This window comes from Salmo trutta, chromosome 5, assembly GCF_901001165.1.
Source record: "Salmo trutta chromosome 5, fSalTru1.1, whole genome shotgun sequence".
Classification (NCBI taxonomy): Eukaryota; Metazoa; Chordata; class Actinopteri; order Salmoniformes; family Salmonidae; genus Salmo; species Salmo trutta.
This window is the reverse complement of record NC_042961.1, coordinates 66820912-66842261: the sequence shown is the minus strand read 5'-3', so window position 1 is coordinate 66842261 and position 21350 is coordinate 66820912. Positions and strand designations below refer to the sequence as shown.

Below are 21350 nucleotides of genomic sequence, written 5' to 3'. Positions count from 1 at the left end.
CAACATACACTGCAATCACTCACTCACTCACTCACTCACACACACACACACACACACACACACACACACACACACACACACACACACACACACACACACACACACACACACACACACACACAGACACACACACACTACACAGTCAGACACACACACACACACACACACACAAGACACTGTATGTAATTTGTTTATTAAATTCAACATGATCTCAGTAACCAGTTAAAATGTTCCTTGTGAACAGTGTGTGTATGAGAATAAAAACATACCTCCCAAATGGCACCCTATTCCCTATATAGTGCACTACTATAGACCAGAGCCCTATGGCACCCTATTCCCTATATAGTGCACTACTATAGACCAGGGCCCTATTCCCTATATAGTGCACTACTATAGACCAGAGCCCTATTCCCTATATAGTGGTACTACTATAGACCAGAGCCCTATTCCCTATATAGTGCACTACTATAGACCAGAGCCCTATGGCACCCTATATAGTGGTACTACTATAGACCAGAGCCCTATTCCCTATATAGTGGTACTACTATAGACCAGAGCCCTATTCCCTATATAGTGGTACTACTATAGACCAGAGCCCTATTCCCTATATAGTGGTACTACTATAGACCAGAGCCCTATTCCCTATATATTGCACTACTATAGACCAGAGCCCTATTCCCTATATAGTGGTACTACTATAGACCAGAGCCCTATTCCCTATATAGTGCACTACTATAGACCAGAGCCCTATTCCCTATATAGTGGTACTACTATAGACCAGAGCCCTATTCCCTATATAGTGCACTACTTTAGACCAGAGCCCTATTCCCTATATAGTGCACTACTATAGACCAGAGCCCTATTCCCTATATAGTGCACTACTATAGACCAGAGCCCTATTCCCTATATAGTAGTACTACTATAGACCAGAGCCCTATTCCCTATATAGTGCACTACTATAGACCAGAGCCCTATTCCCTATATAGTAGTACTACTATAGACCAGAGCCCTATTCCCTATATAGTGGTACTACTATAGACCAGGGCCCTATTCCCTATATAGTGGTACTACTATAGACCAGGGCCCTATTCCCTATATAGTGCACTACTATAGACCAGGGCCCTATTCCCTATATAGTGCACTACTATAGACCAGGGCCCTATTCCCTATATAGTGCACTACTATAGACCAGGGCCCTATTCCCTAGATAGTGCACTACTATAGACCAGGGCCCTATTCCCTAGATAGTACACTACTATAGACCAGGGCCCTATTCCCTATATAGTGCACTACTATAGACCAGAGCCCTATTCCCTATATAGTGGTACTACTATAGACCAGAGCCCTATTCCCTATATAGTGGTACTACTATAGACCAGAGCCCTATTCCCTATATAGTGCATTACTTTAGACCAGGTCTAAAAGTAGTGCACTATATAGGGAATAGGGCCCTGGTCTGAAGTAGTGCACTATATAGGGAATAGGGTGCCATTTAGAACTCAACCCACAAAAACTGAGCACCTCATGAGAACAACATGGGAGGAAACCATAACAACCCAGTGTAAACAACATCGATATAAACAAAACAACTGCTGGAGAAAAATGATTCAACTTCTTGAATTTATTTACCGGTGTGTGTGTGTGTGTTCCCGGTGATCAACTAAACCAACTGGAGAGACAATATGGACCGGTATCACCGGTACAGTACATGTCACTATTGCTCATTTAAAAGGATACTTCTGGATTTTCTTTCCTTATCTACTTCCTCAGAGTCAGATGAACTCTGTCGATACCATTTTTATGTCTCTGCATGCAATTTGGAGAAAGTCGCTAACTAGCACTAGCGCAACCACTGGAAGTCTATGGGTATATGCTAGCACGCTAGTTAGCATTGGCTCGCGAAACTACCTCTTAGCGACCTTCATACTAGACGCAGAGACATAAAAATGGTTCATCTGACTGTGGGGAAGTAGATAAAGCGCCTCGATGCTAAAATCCCACAGTATTCGTTTAAATGACTTTTTGACAAAAACTCTAAATTACATAAAAAAAAAAAAAAAAAGACAACAAAAATAAAAGTTAATATTTAGGAGGAGAGGCAACGCTGTCTTGTTGATGATCGCTATGTTCTATAATGTTAATAATAATATTCAAATCTCAATAAATATATTATGCGGCGGAGCCATTTTGGATTGTCTTTACACAGGGCTTATCCATTTAGATATGATCTGCCCACTTGATTTTCACTTTGTTCAAAATCACCAGCTGCTAATAAATAAATAATTGAATAACAAAATAGAAGACAGAATTTTGACATTGTTTGATATTTGAATATTTGAGCATTATACGATACAGTAGAACCTAAATATACTGCATAATAGGTGGATGACAAAAAATAAAAAATACAGTACATGTAAGTCAGGAAAAAGTCACTAAAATATTTAAATCATGTTTTATAAATACATATGGTCAAAAGTCAATACTATTCAAGTATCATTATTGCCAAGATATGAAATAAGTGCTAAAGTAAATGAAGTTTTCTTCAGTTTGATCTATAATTCCCTTGTTTACCTTACCTATGGGGTTTGGGTAGATGCTATGTGGGATCCTTGGGACAACCCTACCCTAAACCCTACCCTACCCTTAACCCCTACCCTTACCTTAACCCTCTTCTTAACCCTTACCTTAACCATAACCCTCTTCTTAACCCTTACCGTAACCATTTTAAATGTCAACTTCAAATGGGGTGACGTCAGAGTTAGACGTCCGAAGGATCCCACTTAGCATGCACCTTTGCTGCATAGAGTAACACTGTGAGCAGAATGAATGCAGCCTTTCCTGAGTCAACTTAACATATGAATTACAAAATGGCCGTCTTTTGAAAACCAAACAACCCAAAAAACTAAACCAACCAAACATCCAACACAAAGGTAAAATGCCTCAGTAACAAACTAGGCACATAGTGGAGGTTGATCACCTCCACCTCCCTCCTCTTTCCCTCTGTTCCCTCCTCTCCCACAGTGAGTGATGATGGGAGGGATGATCAGAAGAAGGCAGGGATCTGGTTAGGGGGGATATAGAGTCTCTGTGGGGTGGTGGGAGAGAGAGGGTAGGGGAAGGCTCTGGTACAGCCGTATGAGAGGAGACCGGGGCTGTTGGAGACAGGAGGAGGAGAGAGAGAACCGTAGGGGACGGGAGGAAGAGGAGGAGAGAGCGAACCGGGGGAACTACCGTTGAGGAAGGAACAGTCTGAGAGAGGAAGGGATGGAGTAGAGAGAACATATTTAAAAAAATTAAAAATAAATGAGTGAATTGATTGGTCTAACACAGGGGTAGGCAACATCGAGGCCCAAGAGCCAATTTGGGAATTCCATGGAGGGCAGTTATTTTAAAAGATATAGGTCCATAATAATTTCGACATACTTTTAACCAGGTATAAACATTAAAGTGGAGCCTGAAGTCGTTTTTAAAAAAATCCAAAATAATACTTTTCCCTAAATTCCACCGCGGGGCCACATTAAAGGGTACCACCGGTTGTGAGTCACTTTTCTAACAAGTGTCAAGTGTAAGCGTGTGTTTAACTAACCCAAGTTCCAGAGTGCGTTCTGCGCCGCCAGCTCCTTAGCGTCCTCCAACACCGTACACACCTTGTCTGGCATGAAGCTGCTCCTCGTCGACGAGATTACGACCTAACACACACAAACACACACGCGCACAGACAGAGAATTAAAATGATGTCCCCCCCCCAATTTTTTTTTTTTTTTTTATATATGTCAATCATCTTAGAAATGTAGGTAAATCAGAACATGGTTCAGAGATACAGTATGATCCTAGTGCTTGGCTGTAACTTGGGTTGCTACCTTTCCAGACTACTTCCTAGGTCTTCATATGATGAGGTACATCAATTTAAGCATGGAAACAGTCTTTGTTAGTCTGGCTGACACCAGCTCTCAAAAGTCTTACACAGCTTGCTGTGTAGTGAGTGACGTTTGTTTGTTAAATAGTATGTAGTAAAGGTGGTGAAAATAATGAATGAATAAATGAATGAACGAAGGTACTAATTAACAACAAATTAATTAATTAAGTAAATAATGAGACATATACCCACCTTGTATATGAGCATTAGCTTCCCCTCTTGTCCCGGTGTAGAGTAGAGGTAGTATTCAGGTAGTGCCCAGCTGTTCTTTAGGCAGTAGTACTCTAGTAGAGTTACCGCTGAACTAAACTGACCTAGTAACAACATATATAATATATAGTTTTATTACAGTATATTATATAGTATTATTAGTAGTAGAGGTAGTATTCAGGTAGAACCCTGCTGTTCTTATAGCAGTAGTACTCTAGTAGAGTCACCACTGAACTAAACTGACCCAGATTGATAATGGCATCGGGGGGGGGGGGCTGCCGTTTTACGGGCCCCTAACCAATTGTGCTACTTTGTGTTTTTTCGCGTTGTTTGTAACTTATTTTGTACATGTGTTTCTGCCACAGTCTCTTAAGACCAAATAGAGCTTCTGGACATCAGAACAGTGATTAGTCACCTTGAACTGGACAAAGATTTTTTGTTTAATGAGTTTGACGCGAAGGATATACTGTTGCTCCTGTATTTCAAGGCCTACCTTCAAACTCAGTGCCTCTTTGCTTGACATCATGGGAAAATCAAAAGAGAATCAGCCAAGACCACAGAAAAAAAAATATAGACCTCCACAAGTCTGGTTCATCCTTGGGAGCAATTTCCAAACGCCTGAAGGTACCACGTTCATCTGTACAAACAATAGTACGCAAGTTTAAACACCATGGGACCACGCAGCCGTCATACCGCTCAGGAATGAGACGAGTTCTGTCTCCTAGAGATGAACGTACTTTGGTGTGAAAAGTGCAAGTCAATCCCAGAACAACAGCAAAGGACCTTGTGAAGATGCTGGAGGAAACAGGTACAAAAGTATCTATATCCACAGTAAAACGAGTCCTATATCGCCATAACCTGAAAAGCCGCTCAGCAAAGAAGAAGCCACTGCTCCAAAACCGCCATAAAAAAGCCAGACTACGGTTTGCAACTGCACATGGGACAAAGATTGTACTTTGTGGAGAAATGTCCTCTGGTCTGATGAAACAAAAATACAACTGTTTGGCCAAATTGACCAGAAGCTTCTAAAGCCATGACATCATTTTCTGGAATTTTCCAAGCTGTTTAAAGGCACAGTCAACTTATTGTATGTAAACTTCTGACTCACTGGAATTGTGATACAGTGAATTATAAGTGAAATAATCTGTCTGTAAACAATTGTTGGAAAAATTATTTGTGTCATGCACAAAGAAGATGTCCTAACCGACTTGCCAAAACTATAGTTTGTTAACAAGAAATTTGTGAAGTGGTTGAAAAACTAGTTTTAATGACTCCAACCTAACACGGATCCCAAACCGGCTGTGCGCGTGCGCCATTGTGCATAAATGTATTTTGTCCCCCCACACCAAACGCGATCACGACACGCAGGTTAAAATATCAAAACAAACTCTGAACCAATTACATTAATTTGGGGACAGGTCGAAAAGCATTAAACATTTATGGCAATTTAGCTAGTTAGCTTGCACTTGCTAGCTAATTTGTCCTACTTAGCTAGCTTGCTGTTGCTAGCTAATTTGTCCTGGGATATAAACATTGATTTTACCTGAAATGCACAAGGTCCTCTACTCCGACAATTAATCCACACATAAAACGGTCAACCGAATCGTTTCTAGTCATCTCTCCTCCTTCCAGGCTTTTTCATCTTTGAACTTATATGTGATTGGCATCTAAACTTTTATAGTATTACTACACCGACCGGCAACACAGTCCGTCTTTCAATAACCCACGTGGGTATAACCAATGAGGAGATGGCACGTGGGTACCTGCTTCTATAAACCAATGAGGAGATGGGAGAAGCAGGACTTGCAGCGCGATCTGCGTCAGAAATAGAAAGGAGTTCTATTTTAGCCCTTGGCAACGCAGATGCTCGTTGACGCGAGCAAGCAGTGTGGGTGCAATAATTGAATAACATAGATTTCTACATTTATTTTGCAAAGCTCGCGCACGCGATGCGAGCGGTGTGGTTAGCCTGTAAGTGTATGTAAACTTCCGACTTCAACTGTAGCCTCGTTACTTTATTTTGTACTTCAGTTTATTCAGAAAATATTTTCACAGCTCTATTTTCCTAAATCTGCATTGTTGGTTAAGGGCTTGTAAGTAAGCTTTTCGTAGTAAGTAACCTGTTGTACTCGGCGTAAGTGACAAATAAAAATGCATTTGATTTGATTTATGAACAACATACAGTGCATTTGGAAAGTATTTAGACCCCTTGACAGTTTCCACATTTTGTGACGTTAAAGACTTATTCTAATGGATTAAATCGTTTTTTTCTCCCCTTATCAATCTACATAATGAAAGCAAAAACAGGTTTTTAGATTTTTTTGCATATGTATTATAAATAAAAACCTGAAATATCACATTTACATACGTATTTAGACCATTTACTCAGTACTTTGTTGAAGCACATTTGGCAGCGATTACAGCCTCAAGTCTTCTTGGGTATGACGTTACAAGCTTGGCACACCTGTATTTGGGGAGTTTCTCCCATTCTTCTCTGCAGATCCTCTCAAGCTCTGTCAGGTTGGATGGGGAGTGTCGCTGCACAGCTATTTTCAGGTCTCTCCAGAGATGTTAGATCAGGTTCAAGTCCGGGTCTGGCTGGGCCACTCAAATACATTCAGAGACTTGTTCCAAAGCCACTCCAGCGTTGTCTTAGCTGTGTGCTTTGTGTCATTGTCCTGTTGGAAGGTAAACCTTCGCCCCAGTCTGAGGTCCTGAGCACTCTGGAGCAGGATTCCATCAAGGATCTCTCTGTACTTTGTTCCGTTCATCTTTCCCTCGATCCTGACTAGTCTCCCAGTCCCTGCAGCTGAAAAACATCCCCACAGCATGATGCTGCCACCACCATGCTTCACTGCAGGGATGATATTGGCCAGGTGATGAGCAGTGCCTGGTTTCCTTCAGACGTGACACTTGGCATTCAGGCCAATCTTGGTTTCATCAGACCAGAGAATCTTGTTTCTCATAGTCTGAGAGTCCTTAGGTGCCTTTTGGCAAACTCCAAGCAGGCTGTCATGTGAATTTTACTGAGGAGTAGATTCCGTCTGGCCACTCTACCATAAAGGCCTGATTGGTGGAGTGCTGCAGAGATGGTTGTCCTTCTGGAAGGTTCTCCCATCTCCACAGAGGAACTCTGAAGCTCTGTCAGAGTGACCATTGGGTTCTTGGTCACCTCCCTGATCAAGGATCTTCTCCCCCGATTGCTCAGTTTGGCCAGCTCTAGGAAGAATCTTTGTGGTTCCAAACTTCTTCCATTTAAGAATGATAGAGGATTATTTGTTCTTGTGAACCTTCAATGCTGCCCAGGTCTGCGCCTCAACACAATCCTGTCTCGGGGCTCTACGGACAATTCCTTCGACCTCATGGCTTGTTTTTTGCTCTGACATGCACTGTCAACACGTGGGACCTTATATAGACAGGTTTGTGCTTTTCCAAATCATGTCCAATCAATTGAATTACCACTGAATGCACCTGAGCTCAATTTCAAGTCTCATAGCAAAGGGTCTGAATACTTACGCAAATAAGATGTGTTTTTTTTATTTTTAATAAATTAGCAAACAAAAAAAACAAAAAACATTTTTGCTTTGTCATTATGGAGTATTGTGTGTAGATTGATGATGATTGAATTTTTTGGGTGAAAGGCTGTCACGGTTGTTTGAAGGATCGGACCAAAATGCAGCGTGTTCGTGCTTCCACATACTTATATTTATAGTGAAATGTTGCAAAACACCAAATACTTGAAAATACAAACACAACAAACCGTGACGCAGAGGACAACGCACTACTCAAAAGATAATCACCCACAAAACAGGAAGAGAAAAACCCCTACTTAAATATGATCTCTAATCAGAGGCAACGAGGATCAGCTGCCTCCAATTAGAGATCAACCCCAAACAATCCCAACATAGAAATAGAAAAACTAGAACTTAAACATAGAAATAGAAAACATAGAACAAACACCCCCTGTCACGTCCTGACCTACTCTACCATAGAAAATAACAACTTACTATGGTCAGGACGTGACAAAGGCTGTTTAAAGGCTGTGATGTAAACAATTTTGGAAAAAATAAGGGGTCTAAATACTTTCCGATTGCACTGTATATAATATAATAATAATATCACAATCATAATATCATAATATAATATCATCATCAGCAGGTTTTCAAAAAAAAAATTTTTTTTATTTTTTTTTTTTAAATATGGATTTCCTGATTCTGGGAATTATTTCAAACCGGATTTCTAGAAATCGTGGGATTTTTTTAACCAGAATTTTACAACCATAATCATCATCATCATCATCAGTATCGAACGCACCTGGTTTGAGTGACAGCAGGCTGGCGGGGGAGAGACTGGAGCCAGCGAAGATGGGATACACACACCTCTCCACATCCCCTGTTCCTATACAGAGATCACCTACATCATTTACACACAACCTGTTCCTACAGACAGACCACCTTCATCATCATCATCATCATATATTACACACACTCCCACCCCACCAAGCACGCTCCCTTCCAACAGACACACTGACCTGTTCCAACGTAGAGACTCCCCAGGCGAGGTGGCAGGCTGAGAGGTCGTAGAGGAGTCCCTACCTCCATCCCTCCTAAATACACCAATAAGTTAATAACATTAATGTGCACCAAAGTTACTTCTTGATATTACAGTTACAACAACTATTACTACTGCTGCTACTAATACTGCTGCTACTACTATTGCAACTACTATTGGTACAACTACTGTTGCTACTACTACTACCGTTGCTACTAATGCTGCTGCTATTACTAATGCTGCTACTGCTGCTGCTAATAATACTACTACTACAACTACTACTACTACTACGGCTTCTACTGCTGCTGCAACTACTGCTACTACAACTGCTTCTACTACTGCTACGAATACTACTGTTGCTACTACTACTGCTACTAATAATAATATTGTTGCTACTACTACTACTACCAGTACTACTGCTGCTTCTACTACTACTACTACAAATACTACTATTGCTACTACTACTAGTGATGCTGCTGCTACTACTACTACTAATGTTGCTACTACTACTGTTGCTACTACTGTTGCTCCTACTACTACTGTTGCTACTACTGTTGCTACTACTACTGTTGCTACTACTGCTACTACTGTTGCTACTACTACTGCTGCTACTACTGCTACTTCTGTTGCTACTACTACTACTACTACCACTACTACTGTTGCTACTACTACTACTGCTGTTGCTACTACTACTGCTACTGTTGCTGCTGCTACTGCTGTTTCCACTACTACTACTGCTGTTTCTACTACTACTACTGCTGTTTCTACTACTACTACTACTGTTACTACTACTACAACTACTATTACTACTGTTACTACTACTGTTGCTACTACTACTACTGTTGCTACTACTACTACTGTTACTACTACTACTACTACTACTGTTACTACTACTACTACTACTACAACTACTACTACTACTGTTACTACTACTGTTACTACTACTACTACTGTTGCTACTACTACTACTGTTACTACTACTGTTACTACTACTGTTACTACTACTACTGTTACAACTACTACTCCTACTACTGTTACTACTACTACTGTTACAACTACTACTACTACTGTTACTGTTGCTACTACTACTACTGTTGCTACTACTACTACTGTTACTACTACTACTACTACTACTACTGTTACTACTACTACTGTTGCTACTACTACTACTGTTGCTACTACTACTACTGTTACTACTACTGTTACTACTACTGTTGCTACTACTACTGTTACTACTACTACTACTACTGTTGCTACTACTACTACTACTGTTACTACTACTACTGTTACAACTACTACTCCTACTACTGTTACTACTACTGTTACTACTACTACTACTACTGTTGCTACTACTACTACTACTGTTACTACTACTGTTACTACTACTACTGTTACTACTACTGTTACTACTACTACTGTTACTACTACTGTTACTACTACTACTGTTACTACTACTGTTACTACTACTACTGTTACTACTACTGTTACTACTACTACTGTTGCTACTACTACGACTGTTGCTACTACTACTACTGTTACTACTACTGTTACAACTACTACTACTACTGTTACTACTACTACTACTACTGTTACTACTACTACTGTTACAACTACTACTACTACTGTTACTGTTGCTACTACTACTACTGTTGCTAAAACTACTACTGTTACTACTACTACTACTACTACTACTGTTACTACTACTACTGTTGCTACTACTACTACTGTTGCTACTACTACTACTGTTACTACTACTGTTACTACTACTGTTGCTACTACTACTGTTACTACTACTACTACTACTGTTGCTACTACTACTACTACTGTTACTACTACTACTGTTACAACTACTACTCCTACTACTGTTACTACTACTGTTACTACTACTACTACTACTGTTGCTACTACTACTACTACTGTTACTACTACTGTTACTACTACTACTGTTACTACTACTGTTACTACTACTACTGTTACTACTACTGTTACTACTACTACTGTTACTACTGTTACTACTACTACTGTTACTACTACTGTTACTACTACTACTGTTGCTACTACTACGACTGTTGCTACTACTACTACTGTTACTACTACTGTTACAACTACTACTACTACTGTTACTACTACTACTACTACTGTTACTACTACAACTACTGTTGCTCAGGGATGCAAACTGGTGAGGGCCCAAAAAGGTTGCCACTTTTTTTTGTTGCACTGAAACATCCCTTCTAGGGGGAAATGCAGGTTCTAACTAATTCAATAACAAAGAATATGATCTACATGATCAGTCTGTGTGTGTCAAATAAAAAGTGCTTCATGTGAACCAAACTCACAGCTCAAAAATGTATAGAAAGCAATCCAATGTTATTTGTTGCCTAGACTTTACTGCAAATGACACTCAAGCCTTGAGAAAAAAACAATTCACTAATATTGCAGTTAGCCATGACAGCCTTTATAATAGAACGCTTGTGACAACACACATAAATATTGCACTTGGGAGAAAAAAAAAAAAAAACTCTTTAAGTAGAAATAGAATGAAACAAACAGGCATTCTATTTTAGCTCTATTATAGTGGCCACTGTAGTAGACATTTATCAAGTGCGCAAGGCTACATGAGCGCAAAAATAACATTCACTGAGTAAAAAAATGTAATAATCCCCCCCCTTCACTCACGCACGTGTCACTGTCAAAGTTCAACACAACAAAAGCAATATCTTTGGGCTACACTGCATTGTACACTTTCTGCCTGTGGACATCTGTTCTACAATGTGCCAGGAGAGCATGATACCATTTGTGGGCATAATTGATCTCTTTCAGGCAGAGAGTACACCTGACATACCCCCTTTTATCCACTGCATTGAAAAAGTGAGAAAGAGGGAAAGTGTGTTGTGTTCCTTTCACCTCTACAGTGGAATCCAGCTTTAGCCGGGCCCAGCTCCAGCTACACTTGTTTATTAACAAGCAACGTCTCATTTTCACCCAGCTAGCTAACGTTAGCTGTCTGACTTTAATTAGCCGGCTAATTTTCACACCATGAACTCAATTCTTTGATTAGTAAAGTTGGCTAATTTTGCTCAACATTTCTCTGGCTAGCAAACAGATCATTCTATACAGCTAGCAAGATACTTAACAATGCTAACAATACTTATTCACCACACTTTCTCCCTCACTTCAAACTTTCCAAATGCCAGTTTTCATCGGTTACAGCTCATGAAGTACGCTTTCATCACCTTCTCACCCCCGTCTCCGTGGTCAGGCTTCTCACCTACCTCTTAGTTATTGTTCAGGGGACATGCTGCTGTAAGTTAAGTGGTAAACTGCCTTTCAACTCACCCGCTGTCTTTCCAGAGCGTGCCGATGCTGTAAACTAACCAATCTCTTCTCTCTTCAATCGCGTGCTGCATTTTGTTGTTAAGTGAACGACTGGCTGAGCCTTGAATACAGCAGCCAGTATTGCTCCAAACGCGCATCATTCTTTTATAATACAACCAGTAGTCATGCAAAGCCCCCCCCCCCCCCCCCCCCCACTCTCAACTGTTCTCATCGGAATTACACGAATCACATAGGTCACCCATTTTGGATTCAAAACGGTAAATTTTGGCGAAAGGTGACTAGCTTGCATCCGAGGTTGCTGCTACCACTACTACTGTTGCTACTACTACTGATACTACCATTACTCTTGCTACTACTACTATTACTGTTGCTGCTACTACTACTGTTGCTACTACTACTACCACTACTACTACAACCACTACTACTCTTGCTACTACTGCTGCTACTACTACTACTGTTGCTACTACTGCTGCTACTACTACTACTGTTGCTACTACTACCACTACTGATGTTGCTACTACTAATATTACTGCCACTGCTACTGCCACTGCTGCCGTTACTGCCGCTGCTAAAGTTACTGCCGCTGCTGTTAAAGTTACTGCCGCTGCTACTGTTACTGCCGCTGCTACTGCCGCTGATAAAGTTACTGCCGCTGATAAAGTTACTGCCGCTGCTACCGTTACTGCCGCTGCTACTGTTACTGCCACTGCTGCTGCTACTGCCGCTGCTACTGCCGCTGCTACTGCCGCTGCTACTGTTACTGCCGCTGCTACTGTTACTGCCGCTGCTACTGTTACTGCCACTGCTGCTAAAGTTACTGCCGCTGCTACTGTTACTGCCACTGCTGCTACTGTTACTGCCGCTGCTACTGTTACTGCCGCTGCTACTATTACTGCCACTGCTGCTAAAGTTACTGCCGCTGCTACTGTTACTGCCACTGCTGCTAAAGTTACTGCTGCTGCTACTGTTACTGCCGCTGCTAAAGTTACTGCCGCTGCTACTGCCACTACTGTTACTGCCGCTGCTACTGTTACTGCCACTGCTGCTAAAGTTACTGCCGCTGCTACTGTTACTGCCGGCTGCTACTGTTACTGCCGCTGCTACTGCCACTGCTGCTACTGCCGCTGCTACTGTTACTGCCGCTGCTACTGCCGCTGCTACTGTTACTGCCGCTGCTACTGCTGCTACTGCCACTGCTGCTACTGCCGCTGCTACTGTTACTGCCGCTGCTACTGCCACTGCTGCTACTGCCGCTGCTACTGTTACTGCCGCTGCTACTGCTGCTACTGCCGCTACTGCCGCTGCTACTACTGCCGCTACTGCCGCTGTTACTGCCGCTGCTAAAGTTACTGCCGCTGCTACTGTTACTGCTACTGCCGCTGATAAAGTTACTGCCGCAGCTACTGTTACTGCCGCTGCTAAAGTTACTGCCGCTGCTACTGCCGCTGCTACTGTTACTGCCGCTGCTACTGCCGCTGCTAAAGTTACTGCCGCTGCTAAAGTTACTGCCGCTGCTAGTTACTGCCGCTGCTACTGTTACTGCCGCTGCTACTGTTACTGCAGCTGCTACTGCCGCTGCTACTGCCGCTGCTACTGCCGCTGCTACTGCCGCTGCTAAAGTTACTGCCGCTGATAAAGTTACTGCCGCTGCTACTGTTACTGCCGCTGCTGCTAAAGTTACTGCTGCTGCTACTGCCGCTGCTACTGCCGCTGATAAAGTTACTGCCGCTGCTAAAGTTACTGCCGCTGCTACTGCCGCTGCTACTGTTACTGCCGCTGCTAAAGTTACTGCCGCTGCTACTGTTACTGCCGCTGCTACTGCCGCTGCTACTGTCGCTGCTAAAGTTACTGCCGCTGCTACTGTTGCTGCCGCTGCTACTGTTGCTGCCGCTGCTACTGTTGCTGCCACTGTTGCTGCCGCTGCTACTGCCGCTGTTACTGCCGCTGCCACTGCTACTGCCGCGGTTACTGCCGCTGCTACTGCCGCTGCTACTGTTACTGCCGCTGCTACTGCCGCTGCTACTGTTACTGCCGCTGCTACTGTTACTGCCGCTGCTAAAGTTACTGCCGCTGCTACTGTTACTGCTGCTGCTACTACGCATTTTGTAGCTATCAATTGTCCCGTTGATATTTGCGCATATTAGCAGACTTATTTAAGGTCAAACTTCACATTTCTCTAGTAAAGGCTACTAATATATCAGTAAAATGTCCTCTATAAGTGGTCAGTTCATTCAGGGTCAATCAACTGGGGTTTATTTACCTCCTCCCATCATGCCGCCATCCTCACGTCCCTGGAAGAGAAAACTCCCGGTGGAGGATGCATCGCCATAGGGACCCACAAGGTTACTGTTACCGACATAACCACGGTTACCGAACCGTCGCCCGCCCTCTTTACTGAAGGAGGAAGAAGATTACTTTATCCATTTTCACACAAACAGACACACAGACAAACACAGGTTGGAGCAGAGCAGTTCTAGGGAGTTAAGTGCCGCCTTGCTCAAGGGCACATCCCATTGGTGCTGGGAGTCGAACCGGCAACCCTTCGGTAGCTGACTCGCCTACCTTTCATCTGTTTTGTTTTTTATCATTTTACTGTTTAACTGTAAAAGTGTGTTGCATTTTAAATAAAGTTTTTGATTTGTTTTACCTGACAGGCTTGGCGAGGGTGACCTCGATGGTGGCTCCGTCGATCAGCGCTCCGTTCATCAGGTGTAAAGCCGTCACCGCGTCCTCACGGGAGTGGTAGTGGACAAACGCATAGTCTGTCAATTTCTACAGGAGAACAGAAAAACACTATTGAAAACAGACAGAAAAACACTATTGAAAACAGACAAAAATACTATTGAAAACAGACAGAAAAGTGTCTTCTTGCTTTCACGTCACAAGAGGATGACAGAGAAATTTATTGGTTGACTGATATTGTCAGCAGATTTTGGCCTTTCAAAAGAGTATAGAGAGGAGGAAGAGAGGACTACTATTTTGCCAATTTATTTAGCAGTCCACATAAATATATATTTTTTGCTTTCAACCCAATCCCAAGATATCCACCCTCAAAGGGTTTGAAGTAGCCTGAAGGATTGTATTGACCTTTTCAGAGAGAATTCAGTATCTGGCTTTATTCTACTGATAAAAACAGGTCAATTTAAGGCAGTTTTGAGACCAAAATAAGGCCACAAATATTGATGAATAAAATGTCTTTCAAGAATTGCGCAGTGACACTCACACACAGACACAGACACCAATACCTTGACTCTCTCCACAGTGCCAGGTTTGAATCTAGAGAACTCCTGTCTCAGTGTATCTTCAGTAGTCGTCATCATCAGGTTTCTAAAAAAAGTTTATTTTATTGTCAAGTTGTCAACAGGGACATAAAGAGTAGTCTTTTTGGTTGATTCCCCAACACACACACATACATTACCCATGCTAGGGGTGTGAAAGTTTTAACGAAATTGGGATCCTTAATGGAATGAAATAATCCCCCCCCCCCCCAGCAATATTCTAATCATAATGCAACTGGCTCACCTACTCTTTCACTTTGCCAGTGTGCATTCAGTCTTTGGTCTGTTGCCAGTAGAATATACTAGCCTATTCATTGATGATAAGCCCTGTTTTACTGAAGTTGTGAGACATTGCAAGGCAAGAAATTGAGAGATACAGCTTTTGATTGCCGATAGATAGACCTAGTGCACGGTTCTGACTGTCTGGTGGCTGACCTGCCTATACTGATAGATAGACCTAGTGCACGGTTCTGACTGTCTGTCTGGTGGCTGACCTGCCTATATTGTGCCCCTCTCCTCTCTCTCTCTCAATCCCTCACTAGCTTGCTATGAAAGATGCATGTGTTTGTGTTCTCGGAAGTACGGCAACTGATCAGTCTCCTCCGTTCCAAAAAATATTGAATCTTAGGAGTCGATTCCTAGTGGAAGATGTTTTCTTTCAACTAAATGTCTTGGTAAGTCAAACTATATTAAAGTACTTTTAGTAGGAGAGAGTGGTCTGCGTGCAGGGAGCTCGAGATGATTTGAATGACAGTTCTGGTCGCCTAGTGATGGACGTTACTCCTGCTTCAGAAGCAGCATTCCTTTACAGGTAGTAAAATGTCAGTTCAACGTTCTTAACTATCTCCAGAGAAGGTTTCGTGTCTGCATTTAAAAAGCTACGGCGTATCCTTACAAACAAACAAACATGCCGACGCACTTTCAAGGGGATTTATGACATATGAGATATGGTAGATATGAGGGAAAGGGAGATAGCTAGTCAGTTGTAGATCTGAATGCATTCAACCTCAAATGGTGTCTGCCGCATTTAATCAATTCCCTTCTGAATCAGAGGCCTAAATCGACATCCATGACATCCGCGCCCCCCGGGGGGAACAGTGGGTTAACTGCCTTGCTCACAGGCAGAATGACAGATTTTTGCCTTGTCAGCTCAGTTACTGGCCCAACGCTCCAACCCACCAGGCTATTGCCTGTCGCTATCAGTTATATACATACATAATAGGACCATTATTCACACACACACACACACACACACACACACACACACACACGTACGCACACACCTGACGTAGAGCACTCTGACACGTAGCATGGTCTCCTCGTCAACATCCTTCTCTGGTTCGGCCCAGTCCACCTGGATAGTGTGGCCCCACAGCTGAAACGTACCTGGAGATACCCCCCCCCCCCCCCCCAAAAAAACATATGTTTTCTCCATTTAGTTTTTTTTCAGTTAGAATTTTTTCCTACGTTTTCAAGTTTTTGCTCTCAAAAAACCAAACATTTGTAAATAGAATAAAAATGTGGATGTTCTAAGTCCATTACATTAGCTTAAACTACATCAGGACACCCCTTTAGAAGGCTGGGAAAAATGGAAGGAACTTATATTTTCGGGTGTACCCTTTAATTCAACTGCTCACCAGCCAGATCACCGTTGTGATTGAAGAGTTTGCAAAAACAAAATGGTCACTGGACTGATACAAAAACAATAACATGATATCATTCTGCCAGTTAGGCATAGGCTACTTTGTAGTGAACATTTAATTGAGAAGGTTTTTGGAAAACCTTTGTATCTACCAGAAAAGACGGCTGTCATTTGCATCCTCGCTAACGTCAACACAAAGTGGTAGACCAACCACACAGACATGAGCATTCCCTCTCGGCGGTCCCGTTCTGTGAGCTTGTGTGGCCTACCACTTTCCGGCTGAGCCGTTGTTGCTCCTAGACGTTTCTACGTTCACAATAACAGCCACTTACAGTTGACCGGTGCAGCTCTAGCAGGGCAGAAATTTGACAAACTGACTTGTTGGGAAGGTGGCATCCTATGACGGTGCCGCGTTGAAATAAAATAGAAAACACTGATGTCTTTTGTTCATGTCTTATGATAAACTTGGGCAAATTAACGCATTAAAAAAAAAAAATAAGTTCAATATATTGTTGAATATTGTTGAATTCTGTTTTAATGTCTGGATTCCATGATACCGACTGCGTTCCCAGCAATGCAGATTTATAGGTCCCTAGCTATGGCACCTATAAATCTATCCAGGACACCTACAGCACCCGATGTCACAGGAAGGCCAAAAAGATAATCAAGGACAACATCCACTCGAGCCACTGCCTGTTCACCCCGCTATCATCCAGCAGGAGAGGTCAGTACAGGTACATCAAAGCTGGGACCGAGAGATTGAAAAACAGCTTCTATCTCAAAGGCCATCAGACTGTCAAACAGCCATCACTAACATAGAGAGGCTGCTACCAACATACAGACTCAAATCTCTGGCCACTTTAATAAATGGACTTCACTAGTCACTTTAAATAACGCCACTTTAATAATGTTTACATATCCTACATTACTCATCTCATATGTATATACTGTATTCTACACCATCTTGCCTGTGCCGCACGGCCATCGCTCATCCATATATTTATATGTAAATATTCTTATTCATCCCTTTACATTTGTGTGTATAAGGTAGTTGTTGTGAAATTGTTAGATTACTTGTTAGATATTACTGCACGGTCGGAACTAGAAGCACAAGCATTTCGCTACACTCACATTAACATCTGCTAACCATGTGTATGTGACCAATAAAATTTGATATTAATTGTTTTGTTTTAGGCCCCTCTACAGTAACTCCGAGGTACTGCTACTACGACTAAACTCCCAACATTTCAACTCCAGTCCTCTAGTCCCCCAACAGCCCAACTCCAGTCCTCTAGTCCCGCAACAGCCCAACTCCAGTCCTCTAGTAACCAAATAGCACAACTCCAGTCCTCTAGTCCCCCCAAAACACAACTCCACTCCTCTAAACCCCACAACAGCCCAACTCCAGTCCTCTAGTCCCTCAACAGCCCAACTCCAGTCCTCTAGTCCCCCAACAGCCCAACTCCAGTCCTCTAGTCCCTCAACAGCCCAACTCCAGTCCTCTAGTCCCCCAACAGCCCAACTCCAGTCCTCTAGTCCCCCAAAAACACAACTCCAGTCCTCTAGTCCCCCAACAGCCCAACTCCAGTCCAACAACAGCCCAACTCCAGTCCTCTAGTCCAACAACACACATTTATATTGTAACCCTGGACAAGTACATCTGGTATGACTTTCATTAGTAGAATGGCTGCAGCTTTGTAAGACTTGTAGAGTGTGCGTGTGTGTAAAATCCAATCAAAGTTTATTGGTGTGTGTGTGTATACCTGGTATTAGTTTCCTCCGTGCCATGGCAGCTGCTTTGTGAGAGTCGTACTCAACGAAGGCAAACCCTCTGTTCTTAGTCTTGTCTGTAGCGCTGGGGTAAACTATGACATCTACCACTCCTTCTGTTACCTAGACAACACACACCGATTGATACACAGTGTGTGTGTGTGTGAGTGTGTGTACGCCACTCACCAGGTTGTGTGTCATGAGTGTGCGTGTCAAGGGCATGATCTGAACCATGGTCTCCCACAGGAGAAACCGACATCTTGACCATTAGAACAAGGGGAAATTCCCTACCTCATTACGAGACCATGTGATCACACTAACCTTCCTCATCTCCACTAGTATTTCCTCCTTCGTCTTGTCTTTGGGTATGGACCCTGTAAAACGAGGAAGGGCATTCCTATCATTAGTAAATGGGCTATCTAAAATCTAAAACAACACATTTGAGTGATATTTTCCCATTGCTGAAATAGACATATGAGTTCAGACAAGATTGTGTTGAAGTCATTCCTACCTATGAATAGTCTACAGTTGTCCAGACAGACACACACACACACACCTATAAACTTCCCTGATCTGATGGTTAAGTTGTAGGGTTAGGTAATATTTGGGCAGATCTCTTCTACGATATGCATCTCCAAATATCCAAAATCGGTTTGCGACGTTAATGACTAGATAATTCAAATTTTTTAAAAACATTTTATTTACCATATTACAGTCGAATTCTCATTCAACAATGTTAGAATGGGGGGAAAAATAAGGCTTAGTTAATAAATGTAGACTTCATTTAACATCTTGACACAGCCTAACTGATGAAACTGCACAGTTTTGATTTGTTAAGTTCAAATATAGTATAGTCTTGACTATCACAATATATCACAATATTGGATGTATTCCTATACCAACCATATTGTGTTGTGGATAAGTGTTGAAGTCATTCCTACCTATGAACAATCTACAGTTGTCCAGACTGACACACACTCCTATAAACTTCCCTGGTCTGATCTCATGGTTGTCTAGGAGATGGATGGATCTCTGAGCTGCCTCTCTGTAATCACATACACACACAAGCACACACACACACACACAGGAGGGGAGAATGATGAGAGAAGGATGAGAAGGGGAAGAGAGAGAGAGATAGAGAGAGGGGGGAATAATCCCTACCTTGTAGTGTACATGACGAAAGCGTAGCCCCGGTTCTCTCCACTAAACTCCATCATCAGTCTGAACTCATAGATTCTCCCAGCTCTCTCAAACACTGGCACCAACTCATCCTCATACATGTCCCTAGGGATCTTACCTTAAGATACCACACCCACAAAGATTATCTTATCTTCATTATACTCTTATACTGACGTGTGTGTGTGTGTGTGTGTGTAGATTACATGTGGTTCCTTACCTACAAACACCTCACACCCTCGTGGGGGAGGAGGGCCATCCCAACCTGGGGAGAAGGAGGAAAGGGAAAGAGAGAGAGAGAGAGAGAAGGATGAGGAGAGAGAATGATGAGAGGAGAGGAGAGGAGGAGGAATGAGGAGAGAGAGGAGGAATGAGGAGAGAGAAATGGTTGAAGTTCATCACGCCTGTATTAATCATTCATAATCGAATTACTATTATTAATGGGAAGGGGCAAAGTTTGCATCACTTCAATGTCAGTAAATATGAAGCCACTCCCGACAGCCCAACATGTCAGCGTTTCAGCTGTGTATATGATCTGCGCATGTGCTAACACTAGCCGAGAGAGCCTCCCTCCTTAGCGTGAGTGAAGTGAGTTGTGAATTTATGCGTCTTAGTAGTTTTCACATACAAACTCAAAATGCTTCCCAAAAATAACACGATTCCAGGTAAATAGGAATATTTTAGCGAAAACGTTATTCTTGCAAAGCATGCAAAGGTTTTAATCTGACTATCCACATTAATCGCGTTATTGTATGCATGTAACCGTACTCTCTTAGCACCAATTGTGTGTGTGTATCTTCTCTTTCTCTCTCGCTCAGACATAAATTGAATTCAACCACAGTTGTTAGCTTACACACTGTCTCTCTCTCTCTCTCTCTCTCACACACACACACACACACACACACACCTGGAGGCGGGCCACCGAACTTCCTCTGTCCATTCTCCTGTACCATGCTGTATCCTGTGCTCTCCATCAGCGCTAGAAGCGCAGCCTCGTTTGGGCTCTCGGTCCTCCCGTCCTCCCCCATCAGACTACCGCCGTCTCCGTCCATGGTTAGCTAACGTGGTGTGGACGGCTAGCTAACGTTAGGGAATTCCTGTTAAAATATTTCAGTGGATTAATAATGAAGTTGTTCTATGTTTTCCACTCGTCTTTTGGTTTAGCTAGTTAGCAAATTAACCAGAATTGTTTTAATTAAGTTGACAACATAAATATATAGCTAGTTACGTTAATAACAAAGTTATTAATAGCTAGATTAATAAACAAATTCGTATAAACCGCGGTCTTTGCTAGCTAACGTTACAGTACAGTAATTTACCAGCGACGTTAACGTTACTGTTACTTTAGCTAGCTAGGCGGGAATTAACTCTAGCTAGCTTTGCTATCAGTTAGCTAGCTCGACGGTTAATTAGTAAAAGTCAACAACAACAAAAAATGTGCCTTACCTCAGTTCGTAAATATATGTATTAT

General features: G+C 42.4%; 1 protein-coding gene across 4 annotated transcripts in view; it reads right to left on the bottom strand.

Annotated features, from left to right (window-relative positions):
* Positions 1–1401: 1401 nt before the first annotated feature.
* Positions 1402–21350, bottom strand: part of rbm46 (RNA binding motif protein 46) — a 20121-nt gene continuing 172 nt past the window's right edge. The window contains exons 1-17 of one of the 4 annotated variants that reach the window (XR_003878549.1): positions 21326–21350; positions 20787–20976; positions 20100–20144; positions 19865–20000; positions 19645–19748; positions 19025–19077; positions 18697–18826; positions 16575–16677; positions 15259–15340; positions 14661–14785; positions 14274–14407; positions 8658–8732; positions 8441–8524; positions 4109–4230; positions 3587–3689; positions 2715–3249; positions 1402–2684 (exon numbers count right to left, since the gene is read on the bottom strand). The exon at positions 21326–21350 is cut by the window's right edge and continues 171 nt beyond it. Coding sequence is in view for 3 of the 4 variants with exons in the window: in XM_029754803.1 (XP_029610663.1) it covers positions 3044–3249; positions 3587–3689; positions 4109–4230; positions 8441–8524; positions 8658–8732; positions 14274–14407; positions 14661–14785; positions 15259–15340; positions 16575–16677; positions 18697–18826; positions 19025–19077; positions 19645–19748; positions 19865–20000; positions 20100–20144; positions 20787–20931 (1647 nt within the window). In the remaining variant the exon portion in view is untranslated. Of the gene's footprint in view, positions 3250–3581; positions 3690–4108; positions 4231–8440; positions 8525–8657; positions 8733–14273; positions 14408–14660; positions 14786–15258; positions 15341–16574; positions 16678–18696; positions 18827–19024; positions 19078–19644; positions 19749–19864; positions 20001–20099; positions 20145–20786; positions 20977–21325 lie in introns of those variants that run through there. The other 3 variants (XM_029754803.1, XM_029754804.1, XM_029754805.1) reach the window with 3 other exon arrangements.